Here is a 16,705-nt window from a genome sequence, read left to right as displayed (position 1 = left end):
GGTTTAAATATGACCTCTTGAAAGATCCTAGTAACTTTACAGTTGAGCTGTTACGTTAGGACTTGCTCTAAAGAACTAAAAGAATATAGAAAAAAATGAAATAAGAAAACTTGAATACCATTACCATAGAAATCCTTAAAATTCCCACAGTGAATTGTCTTGCATTTTCTTAGAGGTTAATGGTGCTAAATCTAATCGATAGCTGATTGTGAATACAAAATGTGTGCAAAAGCCTTTGCAATGAGACAGTCTTTTATTTTTGCAGGAGTGATTCAGGACTCCCAGAAGGCAGCAGCTGTAGCGCGTTCCTTCTCACTGAGTTGGCGGAATCAAGGGGAGCAGAGCGGGCCAGGAGTCCAGGAGCCCATGAGGATTCGTTCCGCCACTACATCGGGAGCTCCAGGTGTAGAGAAAGCACGTAACAATGTTCGACAGAAGGCCTCCGGTAAATACTTGTAATATTATTGATTACAGTGTTTTGTTGTAGGTCCCCATAGCAAAAAATGAAATACAATGGGGTGACTTTTATAAGACAGGCACTATTCTATACACATGCTGTGTTAATCTTTTGCTTTGTGTAAGCCAACAAAACAGAGCTGATAAGCCTCAGGAGCACAGCCTCAGACCACCGGTTTTATTGACTGTGTGTGTAAGCCTTCAGACAGGTCCATGTGTACCCTAGTCCAGGTGTCATTGAAAGGCCCAACACCAAAGACAAAGAGGCCAGCAGATGGCCCCCATTGTTCCCCTCACATGTCACTGGCCAATGTCAACATGTTTCTATGTCAGCTCAATTGCAGTCATACAGCACAATCCCCCCTGACAACATGTCAAAGGCCAGCTTTGGACACTCATTGTCATTAGCTCAGTTTGGACACTGCAAACACGCCTTATCTGATGGCAATGTGGCAAGCTAATTATAAGTTGAGCTAGAAGGCAGTTGAGAGGTAACTAGCTGCAGTGCTTGTCTTGCTCGTCTTAATTTTGTCTAGACAGAATCTTAATATGGAGGATAAAAGACAGAGATGAACCCGTTGCGTTCCCTGCCCTTCCGCCCGTCCAATTACCACCAACACACTAAAATGATGAGCTTGTTGAGCTAGGAGCAGATGTGTTTGTGCCTGAAGGATGAAGTCTTAGAAGGGATTTGTGTACATGTTTGTGTGTGTGCTGACACATTTATTATGCGTTTTGTGTGTGCATGTTAATGCACCTATTCTGTTAGTCTGCTTATTTGTATCCTCATGCAAGCCAAGATGGACATTAAACACTACCGCTTCAAATTCCCTTCCCTTTCTTTGGCCTAATTGGATTTCTCCCACATTGATCTTCAAAGGCCTGGCAGCCCTCCTCCCTAGTCCTCAAGAAAAGCCCACACATCAATTGAACGGCAGTTTTTGATAGTTTCATTAAGAGTGTAATTAATGCTCATTAATATGCATAAATGGTAAGCAGTGGCAGGCTGTAGCAGAGACGATGTATCTCTCTTGCTGAAAGGCATAATTAAAGTGTGTTGAAAACAGAGAATAGAACTGTCCTCTTTCATTGCTCTCTTTGAGATTAAGTCTGAAGTACCAGCCAGATACAATGACAATGCCTCGGCAATGACAACTGTCAAAACTTGGCTGCACTTGTTCATGCAAATACAAACTAATATTGTTGTGAACTTGTTGAAAGAAAGAAGCTGGATGTATTATTATGGTACAAATGAGGGATTTCTAACAACAGAGAACCAGCCCATCTCTCACTCTGCCACTGAGGTGTGATCTATTTTATTATGTTATTTTGTGTGAGCCAACATGGACAGAGAAGACAGTGCCAGTCTAGTTTTGAGCCCTCCAGATCAGATTGATGGACGGTTTCATTTTTACTGACCAATATATACAAATTTAAGATTCCCATCATATGCCACCATTTACCAGCAAGGGATGAATACAGCACTTCAGCTAGCCAGCTAGCTAGTTGCTGTTTTTAACCACATTTCATTTGTTTATTTTTTTTACCCGTAAAATTTGACCCTGTTATAAGTGCATAAACATGTAACATCTGAGTTAGAGTTAAGTTTGATGTTTAGATCAATGATGTTAGAGTAACGTAAAGATCCAAACAGTGTAAGAGAAACATCGACACAACTATGAGAACAACAACATATGAAGAAGCATCATCATTAGTATGATGTCTCGCAGCTCAATCGAGGGACATTCAATATCTCGTGTTTATCTGCTGGACAACAACTATCGGCCAAAAGGGGGTAGATACTGACTAATGTAAACTCCAACAAGTGTCTGTTAGAGGATACACCTTGCACATATACACAACATGTGAAACATACAGAAAAAATACCTTCATTCTCATGTTTGTGAATTTGCAGCTTCCACGACTTCAAATGTGTTTTGTTTTTTTATTGTCAGTCATATTCAGATTTGAATGAATACTGAGTTGACCTTGTTCAGGTCAAAATCTGGTTCTGCTCTCATGTACTCTGCTTGTATTGATTACGGTCTTCTTCCCCTTTCATCTTTTCTCTTATCACTTCTTTGTTCTCTTTTGTCTTTTTTTTTTTTTCTGATGGAAGCTAAGCGAAGCCAGTCAATCAGCAACTGTGTCCATCTATGCGAGGCTTTGCCAACTGCTAAAAGTGTTCCTATGCTGCTCCACACTGTGAGCTCTTTCTTACCTGGTATCTCTTCTGGTAACTCTGCTTGCTCTCATAGACTCTCAGGTAAATGTATTCTGAGAGCTGCATGTGTGTTTGTGTGTTGATGACCTACGCCCTTCCTTTCTGTGCATCTGTCACTATCTGTTATATTCAAACCATTTCTGTGTCTGTTGTAATGGGTTTAGCACAAAGAGGATCGTGCTTTAATGGGAACTTAAGGCTTTCTTGTTTTTACTTACAGTTAAAACAGTTTAAAAACAGTATGTCTGCATCATTACTGCATGTGTGCAAGTCTTACACTCTCCTATTTTTAAGAAATTTGTCAATGCTCACGTCACAGAAACCGTGTCTTTAAATCCATAAAATAACAAATGCCATATTTTGTTGTGTTTACATTTATTGTGTTCGTGTTTTGTTTTGTTTTGGGTCTTGTGACTCCGCCTAACCAACTGCACTTCTTTTCTGTTGTCTGTCAGATGTGGAAGAGTGTCAGCTGTCAGAATGTGGAGGAGAGGAGGAGCTTGGAGGTGGAGAAAGTCCTCTGCCACGTAGCAGCAGCACCTCAGACATCACCCAACAAGTGTCTGACACTTTACCAGGTAGAATCTGGGCACTCCAGTTGACGTCTTTACATGTCAAATGAAACATTAATATAGCTCTCTACATCCCTTTATTCATGTCTTTATTGAATTGTTTTGCTCCTATAAAGGGAAAAGGGAAACAGGGCATGAGAATTTGATCTATGGCTTTTATTCATCTGTTGTATTTGTCTATTTCACTGGATCCATTTATCACACATAACATTTGCCATACAATAAAATGTAAGAAAGAAGTAGTAACGTTCAGCATTGTTTGAAGCAACTACAATGACAGATAGAAGAAAGAAAGAAATTCATGAAGAAAATACACATGTTGCTTTTTGTAGAAGCTGCTGTAAGATAACTCTCTTTTATTAATATAATCCCTTGTTGCACCTCAGCCCAGAAGAGAGAGTACTCCCCTACTTCATGTGGCTCTGATAGCAGGACATCTGAGGGAAGGAGAGAGAGTAGTGAGCCACCAGTGGTAAGGAGAATCATCTTTTGTAAAGTATTACTTTGATGTAACAGGAGTTCCACATACAAGGAAGTCTTCTTTAATATTTGTTTCTCTATTCTCAGATCCTCATCCGGCAGAGCAGCAGTCCAGCCGAGACAGAGTGCAATTCTGAGGGACACACAAACTACTCTAGACCCAAACTCAGAGAGAAAAGTTAGAGAATACATTAAGATGTGATCACTGTAATATCTGCATAGCTGTGTTTTAAAATTGATGTGAGGAATTATAGCTTTTAAATGTAAATATACAAGTTAAACCCAGCATTGTAGTATCATAAAAAAACCTACTCTTTGCATGGATTCATAATCCATACACAGCCAGACCATTCCTTCTCATAATTCTCTAGTTGAACTTCTTCCACTTTTAATGTTGTTTATCCACCACATTCATCCAACATTTGTAGGTGAGAGTATAAGCAGTGAGACGTCCAACGGCTACCTCAACGAGGCCGAAGGTACCTGGCAAGCCTTTGATGATGAGGCTGACACTCAGTCCACACAGTCAGCTCACATGGACGTGACATCTGACCCCCAGAGCCAGGGTAGTTTGCTTCTCAGCCACAATGAGGCTCTCGCAGGTAATAGAACTGTTAAAAAAAAAAAAAAAACCCACAATGAGCAATTTGGCTATTTCAACACCTTTTTTTTCCTACAATAAATTACTTTTAGAATCTAATACAGTCGACAAAAATATGTTTTGGAACTACTTCATCACTTCTCAGGATAAATAAGTTGACCGTAACTTTAAAATAGTTGTATTGTGTTGTTGTCTGGAGCAGCATTATTACAGGGTTAGCTATAGAACTGTGGAATTCAGTCCCATTGGGCCATTAAGAAAGTAAACGTGTCATTACTGTCTTTTTCTGTTTTTCATTACTTATTGGTTCGGTGTCTGTGAAATGATTTTATCCAGCAACAACACTAGAAATGGTATTACTTATAGAGCAATCCGTTGTAAGCATTTAGCACTCAGGAAAATTAACTTGAAATAGTCCTCTAAGTTTTTCATGGCTGTGTACTGATCCAGCTGGGTCATAGTTCTTACTATAACCTTGCCCTTGAGGGATTAGTCATTTGCAGACAGACTGTCCCACTCAGGGAAATGAACCTGCTTGTAAGTATCTGATACAATACCTCTCTAGCCAAGCAGTGTAATTGTTTAAAGCTCCGGACAGCTTGTGTGTCAGTCTTGCGTTTAAGTTTTTCAAAGAAAAAGTGGCCTGTGCTCCCCAGTTTGATCTGACAGAACAATTGTAAGTGGCAGTTATTTTTATTCTTACAATACTCACAATATGATTTATTATCAGACATTAGTTTTGTTAAACTCTTAATTTTTAGTGTCACCCTCCTTCCTCCTCACTGTCATTTTACCCTTCCCAGCCTTCTGTGAACTTTCTGTTCCCCGTTGGGATCATCATGAAGTTGTCACCCTTTTCCATGATCCCTTCCTCAAACCCAGTTTTATTCTTTTCCCCTTGTTGTTTTTTTTAGGTCCTGAGTGTTCCCTTTCTCCCCACTCTGCATCCTTGTCCTACCACCACCACAACCACTACCACTACCCCCAGATCCCGCCCTCCTCACCGGCCCTGCTGGTGCACACAGAGTGCCCTCTGGATGACAACATGCATCAGTCTGTCTTACACATGCCACATCACTTGGGTACTGCTCCCCAGCTGCTACTCATTATATAGATCACATAGTCCTCATTTGCATCTCCATGTTTTTCAGCCTAACCTTTATTTCCTTTGCTTCAAGACACTCATTTCCATGTTTGCTCGTGTTTTTCATTTCCCCAGATAATCCTGTTCAGTTTCTTGATTGAATTAGGGAAATTGCCTTTTCTGGTTCTCCTTAAAAACAAACATGCATTCCTGCTTATTCTCTTTTTAGTTGAACCTAACATTTGATTAAAAAGCTGAGCCTTAACTCCCTTTACTCCTACGTGTTCTTCTGCTGCTCACTAGGTGGCAATGTCCTCCTACAAATCAACCTTATTTGGCTGATGCATGTGATTTGTGCCTTATTCCAAAAGTGTTCAAGTGCTTTGATAAGTTTCATTAGACAATGATAGTACTTGGACACAGTTGAAAATAATGCACAAGGTAAATAACAGGAATTGGTCAACAAGTGCTCAAAACATTGACTGGATGGTTTGAGGGTTTAGTTATCTTCCAATAGTTACAGACAAGCAACGAAATATATAGAAGAAGATGTGTTCTGCATTTGTTGACCGAATCCCATAAACTCTATGAAATTGCATTTTGTTCAATTTTAACAGGTGCCAATATATATTTTGGGTGCTACCTGGTAAATCATTCTCTAACTCAAACCTCCACAAACTCTGTTTCTGACTCTGCAGACAGCAGTGAGTGTCTTGCTGATGATGTCAGCATCATTGCGGGTGGGACCCTGACTGGTTGGCATGCTGACTCTGCCTTTGTCCTGTGGAGGAGGATTTTGGGTATCCTTGGAGATGTGAACAGCATTCGATGCCCTAAAATCCATGCCAAGGTCTTTTCCTGTCTTTATGAGCTCTGGCACAAGCTGGCAAAGGTATGAGTAAGAGCTTAAAAAAACTCTGCTTGTTTAGAGTTGTATTTCATTTAGAAAATATGATATGATACAAAAGTACCCTTTGTTTCAATGTGTTTGTGTTCTCATTATCTCCCTGTTTATGTAAGAAAACAGTTTCTATGAAAATGTAAATAGAATTTCAAACCAAAGGTCAACAGAATTTTCTCCTGTACTTTCTCACATAAATGCTTAGAGATCATGCATGGTGGTTTTGTTAATTGCCTCAATGAACATGTGCTTACAGATCCGGGACAATCTTGGGATCAGTGTGGACAACCAGTCCTCTCCACCTCAGCCTGCCTTCATCCCTCCTCTTCGAATGCTGGCCTCCTGGCTATTTAGGGTATTAAAAACACACAGACACAGCAGACAACACTCACAGTAATTGAATTCTTGGGGAATAAGAATAATAATGTGCTACAAGCCATCCAGGTACTGAGGGTACGATTTTAAGTGTGGTAATGTTAAGTAGTATAAGGCATCCAGAAATAATTAATATAAAACTAAAATAAAAAATAATAATAAAAAAAAAGGTCTGGTAATATGTTTGAAGTAGCTGTTTGACTATGTGGTAGGTGTTTCCCTGGGAGACGCCTTTAATGCTCAAGAAGGAATTTGATTACATGAAATTAAATAGAACAAAATGAAAATGGTAAGCTGAAACATAGGAAGACGCTGTGACTGAACACACAATACATCTGTCAACATCTTATTGTATTATTCCAGGAAAAAAATCTGAAATATTCAATTAAAACTCAGAAATGTCGAATTTCCTTTATTGTTGGAAAAAGGCTGCTGTGTTGACATTAGATTCTCATTGGTTACAACTGATACCAAGTTTGACACATTTCTACCGCGGGAAAAACAATCCACAAACTTCTCCCATCATCCCTTCAACATTAAATGCAGATGTTGAACATTTCAAAGTACTGAACTCTTCATTATAAGAACACTTAACGTTTCTCCACCCTCCACAGGCAACCATGCTGCCTGCTGAGTACAAGGCTGGTAAGCTGCAGGCCTACAAGCTGATCTGTGAGATGATGACCAGGCAACAGGATGTTCTCCCCAACAGCGATTTTTTGGTACACCTCTACCACATCATTCACAAGGGCGTCACCAGCGACGACCAGGTACAGTCAGCCAATAGGGGGCACCTTCATGATAAATGCCAGTTGTTATTTTTTTCACCACTAGATGGAACACCAGACAAACTCTTGTGATGTATATACATCTGTGTTTTTTTTTCCCTGTGTGAAGTGACTGCACTGATTCCTAATCAACTATTACTTCTTAATGTTCATAAAATATACTTGCGTTTAATAATCTACAACTAAATGGGTCCAATGAAAGATTTTTATTTACATGTAAAAGAAGTTCAGTAAGGTGCAATGCAAAGTAACTATGTTGAGTCCTTGATGCAGCTAGTGATTTTGAAAACTGTGTGCCAACCAGTGGTGATGAAGAATGCTTCTATGTTTTGGCATCTTCCACCTGCTTCAGCCACACCCTTCGTTGTATTTAAATCTGGCCAGGCTCCATTTCTTCCAGACCAAGCCGAGTAAAGATGAATGGAGTCTCCAAAAACAAAGGATTGGGATAAATGTGTGTGTGGTTGGGGAGGGAGTGGGGGGGGGGGGGGGTGTTTTGGAAGCAACTGTGTGCTGTGTGTGTATGTATATGCCCTCCTGGCTTGGTTTCTATTGCGTCTTGGCAGTGCGACAAGCTTATTAGAATGTTTTCCATGTCGTTAAATAATGTTTTGAGCCCCTGCCGCGTATACGTGATTAATTAAGGATTGACGTCTGTCGCGCTCCGTTAGACTGACACGTCGGCCAGGGGCCCAGAGTAGGCTGGCCTGCCTTCCTGCCTGCCTGCCTGCATGTGTGTATGCAAGTGTGTGATGGAGCGGGAGGGGAGACTGGGGAACATAGTGTAGAGTAGAGCAATGAGGGGGGCACATTGAGGGACCCGGCAACATTCTCCAGCTTTTGTTGTGGCTCTGTATAATGCGTCGGGGGGGCCAGAGCCAGGCTGGCCACTGAAGCATGCTCAAATTGGCCGGAGAAAAGAGTCCTCACGCCACACAATAGAGGACAGCCGCACGCCTGCTTAACATAAGAAAGTGGCTCTTACACTCCCCCTCCTCCTTCCTCTCTGCCTTTACTCACAACCCCCAACTGAGCAAAAAGATATATATTTTTTTTCTGAATCCTGCAAACAAGTTTATGTATTTATATACACATGTTTTTTTAGATGAAATTATTTTTTCATGCACTAATTTAGATTAAGTGACAACATCAATCCAGGCAATGCAAATAATGACATTATAAAATGTTTAGAGTCAAGTTTAGATTTTTATTCACAGCTTGTATTTTTATCTGAGAGTATTCTAGCTTACAGATGGCAATTTTGTCTTTAAACTTTAGGTATTTCTCTTTAGGTGTTTCTCGTGGCATCAAATTTACATCAACCAGTTTTGTTTAATAGACAATTGAGGGAATCCCAGTATAAAAACCCTTACCACTAAATTCAGTTTAGCTTAGAGAAAAATGACACTTCCTGTGGAGAGATTCTTCTTCTAACTGACAGAGTGCCAAGGTCAGGGCTATTGTCCTGGTTGTTCCCTGGTCACTGGTCTCACAAAGGCATGACCGTAGCACAATAGCAGTAATCTATCTAATAGGTCTACTGTCTGGACTGCAGTAGTTTATAGCAAATATTGAAAAGTATAGTGCACACAAACAAAGCCTTTTTGTGCACAACTTTGGATTGCATAGGCGTTAGTAAACACAATATATTAGCCACATGTTATTAACTTCTAATATTTATTTATGGACAAGTAGACTGATATTTTCCTTAGCTCTGTTTTGAGAACAAAGCTGGCTTCTCCTTGACTTACTCTATCTTGTCACTGCTAAATAGAAGTCTTTGATCATTCATATAATGTCAGATTACATTGAGACAGTTGAACTCTAAATCAAAAATGTGGCCGTAGATTATAACTCCACCCTCACAGATGTGCAGGTGGGTTATCTCCTTATATACTCCTGTGTATCTCCTTTCAAAAAAGCCTGTGAAGGGAAACCCCCAGATACTTATCGTATATTGATAACAGTGTCGTTGAATTGCAACAGAAAGTCTTACCAACACTTAACTGGAAACATCCATATGTAATAAAAAAGAGAAAAAGAAAGAAAGAGGGACCAAAAAAATGCAATGTTGTGCAGAGTGATGTCATACTGGACTGAACCCCGTCACCCCAGGGACAAGCAGGTGGGCAGCATGTGCTTTCTTGGAGATGAGGCCAAATGAAAAGGCCTGAGGTGGCTCTATTCAGAGTTACATTAATGCACCTTTTGTTGATGCGGGGGCCTTTCCTACTGCCAACACAGAGCCACACGCCGAGCTCAATTCCCATCACTATACACACACCTCAAACCAGGTTCCCTCTACTTACACATACAATGGAAAACGCTCTGTTTTCTTTTTGTGGCTTCCTCTAAAATGCTCACTTCAGGCAATCAAGCAACAGTTTGTTACATGTTAATTACCTCTGACTGCACTGCACATTATGTTTCAGAGGTCAATTACCAACAAAATGAGGGTAGAATGGGCCCTCAATCCTAAAGCTCTTCCCTGCAATTTTCCACATTCGGTGCATCGTGTTAGTTTGACTTCGTTTTGCTGCTTTAGCCTGTTTATTTTATTCCTCTGTTGTTCACTTGTATTTCCTGTTTACTAAAGCGGGATAATAACGCTACAGATAGATAAATGAGACAGTGCGCCTGCATGTGTGTGTGTTTGTATGTGTCTGTGATTGAGAGAAAGAGATTGTGTGTTTGTATGTTTCTGTTCAGCTAGAAACAGGCTGATGTTTGAACTGTCCAATTTACACAAGTTTATGGTCAAGAAGGCAGGTGTTTCCTGCTTGGACCTTGCCTTTGTACACAAATGTACAGGCGCATGTCTCAGATAAGAGATATAACAATGTTTAATGTTTTATGTTCTGTTTTACTATGTAGTTGCATTCTTATATATACATATATATATATATATATATATATACATATTTATATATATGCATATAATTTCCTGGTTGACTTCATTTGAATTGTATATTTTGTCTTTTTTTTCCTATTATCCAAAAATCAAAACTGTGTTTTTGTAATTCAAAGGAACTCTGCCTCTCAGCTGCAGCTTGCTTTACCATCTGACCGTAGCGTGGAGAAACTGTTGACAGCTTTTCATGCTCTTGTCTAGCATGGTGTTACACTGTACATACTTGAGCAGTTTGTGCAGAGCCCTCTGCAGTACAGCATATGTCAATGTTGAATGAGCACCCATCTGCCACTCAGCCACCCGTACCTCAGCAAAACAATACCTTGTCTCTGGCTTTAATTACAGGTTTGCTTGTGTGTGGATAAACAAGTGACTCATGAAAGTTGGGGTCTTTTGTTCTGCCTCTTATTCTCTGTGAACTATCCATCTGCTGCCCCTCTCTCTCTCTTTCGCTCCCTCTCTCGTCTTTTCGTTCCCACTCTGATTTTCTTCTGTCCTTTGGTGACATGTACAGTTGAGTGCCTTACTCTCCTAAACTGTCTCAGAATGCTAAGCCTACCTGTTGGAGAAAAAGCTTTTTCCCTGCAATGATTCTCACATGGTGGCTTACAAAAAAAATATTTCTGCCTTGACTCCAACCACGCTAACAAGTTCCTTTGCTCATACCAATTATTATTCATTATTCATTTCCAGTTGAAAGTAATGATAGCAGTTTATTCCTGAATTCATGTATTAGGTCAAGTCAGTTGCTGATAGCTAATAACATAAATATAAATGTGTGTGTGTGTGTGTGTGTGTGTGTGTGTGTGTGTGTGTGTGTGTGTGTGTGTGTGTGTGTGTGTGTGTGTGTGTGTGTGTGTGTGTGTGTGTGCGTGTGCGTGTGCGTGTGCGTGCATTTTGTCATCAGGATATTTTGAACACCATGGTCCGTTCCTGCTCTCCTCGTTTCTTCTTCCTCGGTCTGCCAGGCTTCACTATGCTTGTTGGAGATTTCATCACTGCTGCCGCCTGTGTTCTCAGCTCGGGCTCATCAGAGGTATACACACACTTCAGATTTATATGTGAACCAATCTAGAGTCATGCAACTTCAAAAACAACAAAAGTTGACAAATGTGTCAAAGTTTTCAAGAAATCCACTTTAGTGCATGACAACAAAGAATAAAACATTTTGCAAAGTATAGAAATCCTGGTAGCGTTAAATCCTCTGTTAATGTCAGATTTATTCACCAACTCATGACTGATAGTTCTATCAACAAACAATGTTCCATTGAAAGTTGTTATATTTTTCAGCTTTGAAATTGAAAGGCTCAATTTGTATTGTGAATTCTAGTTATAATTTAAGAGAGTTTGACGCACAAAAAAACTTCCACCCATACTTTCATTGTCGGACTGGATATCTCTGACTTCAAATAATAGCACCGAGCGTTGTTCTATATTAAGATGCAAATGCTCCTCCTGAGAAACTTAAGTAGTTTTTTTGTACAGTTGAGCTACATCTATCCAAAATTCATATTGTGCTGTACTTCCTAAATGATATGCCAATAAATAAAACATGGTTGACCTGTATTGAAGACATACAGTTCAGTTAATTGCAGATAAAAACTGGTTTTAACTGGTATTAAAAGCAGAGCGTCTTTTTTAAATCTCCTCTGAGGAACTTTGGCTTTGTGTTGATCTTTACAAACGTGTTGTGTTTTTTCCTTTTTACAACCAAATTCAAAACTTATTCAGAGACCTTATCTGGAAAATGTTAATAGAAGCTTATCCTGTAAAACATGATGTACTATCTGCTTTAACATGGAGTCCACAAGACATCAGTCATTTTGTTGTCCAATGCCTACCGTGTGTCAAAGATTCTGCTTAACATCAGCAAAATAGTGAATGAACTCTCGGTTAATTCTGTGAGATTGTCCCTCCAATCCTTTCTCCCAAGATAGTGACCTTCCTGTTTCCAGGAAGTGGGTTTTGTTGATATAGCATGAGGGAATTAATGATAGCATGTTGGCTTTTCACCCCCCTCTCATCTCTGTCAGGCTCCAAGGATGGAGGCTCAGACAATCCTGGGCTCCCTGGTGTGTTTCCCCAATCTTTACCTCCAGATTCCTATACTGCAGCGTGTGCCTGGCTCTGATGACATTGTTGCAGGCAATGAGGATATCAAGGTAGATGGTCGCATGAGTCTTACTGGATGTAAGCAGTAATGACGTTTTAAAAATCAAAAACTAGTCACTGCAATGGTGATTTGTAATTTTTAGAAAGATATCAGTCAGTCAAGCATGTTTGAGACATTAGGAAGTCTTTAACTCATGATAAGAGGTATCAAGTTTTAACAAATATTAAGAGTTTATAGCCTTTATTGAAAACAATTTTCAAACTTGAGTTGTCTTTGCTTGTTTAGGATTATTTGGTCAACATCCTGCTAGAGACTGCAACAAAGGAACACTGTGAAGGGGCAAGGTATGTGTCCAGTATTGGTGGAATTTGGTGGAAGTAAAAAGTAATCACAAATTATTTTTCCCAGGATTATTATGTGTAAACTTGTTAAACAAATTCACAAAGTGTTTAGTGTAACTCTGCATAATATAAAGACTACACAGAGCACATCCAATTCTGTATGATGGGAATGTGCTTAACTTGTAATGAAGTTTTAAATCTATCATTGAAACTCTGGGATGCATTTGTTTATTAAACAAAGGGATTTCTTTTTATGTCCTTTGCTTTTCTCAATACATTTTGTACAATTCAGGAATTGTATTATTCATAATGTTAGTGTTATATTATGTGTTCTTTAGGTGCATTGCAGTATGTAGTCTGGGTCTGTGGACGTGTGAGGAGCTGATGCAAAAAAACATCCACCACCAGGTTAAAGATGCCATCAATGTTCTGGGAGTAACACTAAAGGTCAGTGACCCTTTGGGAAAGTGAGCCTGAGTTATAAGCTCGCATTTGCAGTTTGAGATCTGCTAACTCAAGTGTACCATGTGATCAGTGAAACACAACTGCACTCTCTCAAAGCGCTTACTGCATGGTCTGTGTTGGCCATTGTAAAAGCAGCAAAATATTTTGAATAGAATGAATCACTGTTCGCCCAATTATCATAAAACAATAGTTGCAGAAGTGTTGTGTTCGTCAGTCATTTTTGTTTTACATTAAAGCCACTTTAGGGCTTAACTCTCGCAAAAATGACAGTTGATCACATATAAAGACTGAAGAACAATTTCAATATAGTGAGCCGAAAAAGGTGTGTGAATCAAAGTCGTGCAGTGATGTGACCCACTTGTAAAAACCCACTTTTTCTCCTGAGTGAAAAGATGCAGAGAGTCATGGGAGGCTGTTTTTTTTGTTTTTTTTTCATGGAAAAGGGTTTTGGGCGGTGGCGTAATTTTCATGCTACTTGCAGTAGATGTGGGCCAATTTAAGCAGCTACATCTCCCAGCTTCCTGCTCGAGTAAACCCCCCCCCCCCCCCCACCACCACCTCCCCCCCTCCCCTCTAATGGAGCAGTAATCACTCCCCTGTACAACTTGACACACAGACTCAGCCAGCCCAAAAATAGAGGGTACAGGCTGGGTGGGGGATCTAGGGGGAAGAGTGCCACTGAGAGTCTCTTTTCTAAAAGCAGGTGCTGAACTCTCAGGGCCCCTTTTTGTGTTTGGCCATTTCTGCACTCCCCACATTGTCTGCCCTTGTTACATGTTGAGAGGCATTCAGCTGGAAGAAATGGGAAATTCTATTTCTCCACAAAGAATTTCAAATCACTGAAGAAATCCACATTTGAAAGAAAATTGTCAACAGTTCAAATCTTTCCTCCAATAAGCCTGGAGAAAATGAGCCATGGTTTGAAGTGAAAATGAAATTATGCTGATTATATACACATTAGGTAAATTACTCAAAATTCTCTCATAGTCAGTCTGTGCCTAAACTTTTTCTTCAACAAGCAATGTCTCTCTGCCTTGTCTAGAATATTTGTGCATTTGGATGACAAAAATCAGACAACAGTGGGGGGGCATTGTTCAATTTTTAAGTATCACTCAGTGGGGACTATTGAAGATACAGAAACAGTGAAGCCTGTGAATAGGAAAATAATCTGTGTCCAGAACCCATATCACAGAAAAGATTTAAATAAAGATGTTTTTGAGCTTATGAGTCTATGTGTGCAGTGTTGTCTAATTTAGAAATATGTCACTAGGTGTCTCCTTGTAAAGACTGCATCAGACAGGCAGTATAACATCAACTGTGTCATACAAATAGTGTTAAAGTTACTTCTTGAAGACAGCATTATAGTCATTGCCTATCAGGTAGCTACTTAATATTATTTAAAGGTCACATATAATACTCCTTTTCAACAATCTTAAATAGGCTTCAGATGTCCCAAAAACATGTATATGAGTTAAAATTCCCCTCTGATCCTGTATTCGATCATGCCTTTAAACCCCTCTATTTGAGCCCTGCTCAGAACAGGCTGTTTCTGTGGCTGTGACTTTAAATGCAAACGAGCTGGGTTTGACCACGCCCCTCTGGAAGCACTTTGGTGGCTCGGGCTTTCACGCTCCATGCCCTTTTGTTTACGGTGAGAAGCCGCATAGGAGTACAGATTTCTTCTTGACCTTACAACTTACAAATTACAACGTCATTGTAATTTTGGAACCAGAGAGAACTACTCTCAATTAAAAACGAATCCTTGTAAATAAGGGACGAAGAACATCTGATGAGTGGCTACAGAAGTTAACACAAGAAAAGCTTCTCTCAATCATTCATTAATAATATAAAAGCTTTCTTCTGCCCTTTAATGTTCACATTAGCTATAAATAAAAAACATTGGTTCAACAGCCACATTTTTTCTCTAAATGTATTCTCTGTCCTTTTACAGCTATTTGTTTTTATATATATAATTCAGTTCTAGTTTTTTCTGCTTCTTTGTGCAGTTTGGAAACAAAGCAGTAGCTCAGGTAGCCTGTGACGTGTTTCAGCTGCTCATCTCTCACTGGGAACATCTCCAGCGATTGGAGTCATCTCTGCCGAAGAAAATCATTGAGGTAATACACACAAACACATGTTCACACAGTTGAAATGTTAGTACCCATTAGGGAACTGTGAGAACAAACTACATGTAGGTTAAGTAACATCCCCAAAATGTCACTTTAGGTCTTTAAATGAAAGTCTTGCATGAGCTATTACTCATCCATAAACATACTCTAACTCCTGTGGCATCAAATCCATTTTAGCATCGATCGTGACTCAGCTGATGAATAGAAGTGTGTCATCAAATTATCTTTCGCCTTGTTTTGTCCCAACACAGATCTTTGTGGCCACAATAGCCTTTTTGTTGCCGAGCGCAGAGCACTCAACAGTGGAAGCTGACAAAAAGGTACATATTTGAAAGGAGGGGACATGGAATAGCTGACATCTAAAGGCCTTTGATCTATCATGTTGGAATGGTACATTTGCAGAGGAATGTTTCTACTGATGTGATTTTCTCTTTTCCTTCTCTTGTTTGCATGTATTTTGTCTTTGCCATTCTTATCTATAGCCATTTTCACAGATGTACTCCTGATAATTTCAAGCAGACTGCAATTGAAATCTTCCTGACTTACTTGTTCATACATGCCCCTCATAGTGGGAGACTTTCTGTGTCGATGTTTTCCTTTTCTTTCTTGCTGTACTAAGGTATCCATTTTTTTTACTTAAACTTGAAAAAAGAAGCTGAAAAAATGACTCCTCTCTTCTTGCTCATTGTCAGTTGATGGTGTCCCTGCTGCTCTGCCTGTTGGAGTGGTGCATGGCTGTCCCACTAAGCTTGCTCCTGGAACCGATCACAATGCCTTGGCTGGAGGACCACACATCCCACAAAGCCCCACTGCTGGACTACATCTACAGGGTGGGTAGCCTCACTGGATCCTCCGCTGTAACATTTTGCAGACCTGATGGATGGCCTCTTACCAAAGTCCTCTGAAACACAAGATCTGTCTCGGCCCACAGACAATAACTTCAGCTTTGACACCTTCACTCCACCCCCAACCCCACCACATGGGCTGGCTATTTTAATTGGACTCACCTCCATCATGACCTCATGAATATGCCTCATTTCACATTATAGTATTGGCAGCATAGAGGCAGCCACCCAAAGTTGACTCATTCTGATGGTATTTCATCAAATGTAGTAAAACTCTTAGAATTTAGTTTGTTGTAGCATACACTTGTTTTATTCAGGCCAAATATTCTGTATTCAAGCAATTTCCCTGTGTCTTCAACCCTTTATTTTATGGTCTGACCCTGAGGATGAGGGCCAAGCTTCAGACACGAATGAATGAGG

General features: G+C 39.9%; 1 protein-coding gene across 8 annotated transcripts in view; it reads left to right on the top strand.

Annotated features, from left to right (window-relative positions):
- ralgapa2 (Ral GTPase activating protein catalytic subunit alpha 2) overlaps positions 1-16,705 on the top strand; it is a 93,475-nt gene that overhangs the window by 41,242 nt on the left and 35,528 nt on the right. For 6 of the 8 annotated variants that reach the window (XR_010669079.1, XM_065966078.1, XM_065966079.1 and 3 more), the window contains exons 16-32: positions 266-445; positions 2,576-2,722; positions 3,136-3,258; positions 3,639-3,724; positions 3,820-3,910; positions 4,161-4,334; positions 5,248-5,415; positions 6,116-6,309; positions 6,575-6,673; positions 7,308-7,463; positions 11,300-11,428; positions 12,426-12,554; positions 12,791-12,849; positions 13,185-13,293; positions 15,318-15,428; positions 15,692-15,760; positions 16,133-16,270. Coding sequence is in view for 7 of the 8 variants with exons in the window: in XM_065966078.1 (XP_065822150.1) it covers positions 266-445; positions 2,576-2,722; positions 3,136-3,258; positions 3,639-3,724; positions 3,820-3,910; positions 4,161-4,334; positions 5,248-5,415; positions 6,116-6,309; positions 6,575-6,673; positions 7,308-7,463; positions 11,300-11,428; positions 12,426-12,554; positions 12,791-12,849; positions 13,185-13,293; positions 15,318-15,428; positions 15,692-15,760; positions 16,133-16,270 (2,162 nt within the window). In the remaining variant the exon portion in view is untranslated. The remainder of the gene's footprint in view (positions 1-265; positions 446-2,575; positions 2,723-3,135; positions 3,259-3,638; positions 3,725-3,819; positions 3,911-4,160; positions 4,335-5,247; positions 5,416-6,115; positions 6,310-6,574; positions 6,674-7,307; positions 7,464-11,299; positions 11,429-12,425; positions 12,555-12,790; positions 12,850-13,184; positions 13,294-15,317; positions 15,429-15,691; positions 15,761-16,132; positions 16,271-16,705) is intronic. The other 2 variants (XM_020645036.3, XM_065966081.1) reach the window with 2 other exon arrangements.

Source organism: Labrus bergylta, chromosome 18 (genome assembly GCF_963930695.1).
Source record: "Labrus bergylta chromosome 18, fLabBer1.1, whole genome shotgun sequence".
NCBI classification, from domain to species: Eukaryota; Metazoa; Chordata; class Actinopteri; order Labriformes; family Labridae; genus Labrus; species Labrus bergylta.
This window is presented reverse-complemented; position numbering and strand designations above follow the sequence as displayed.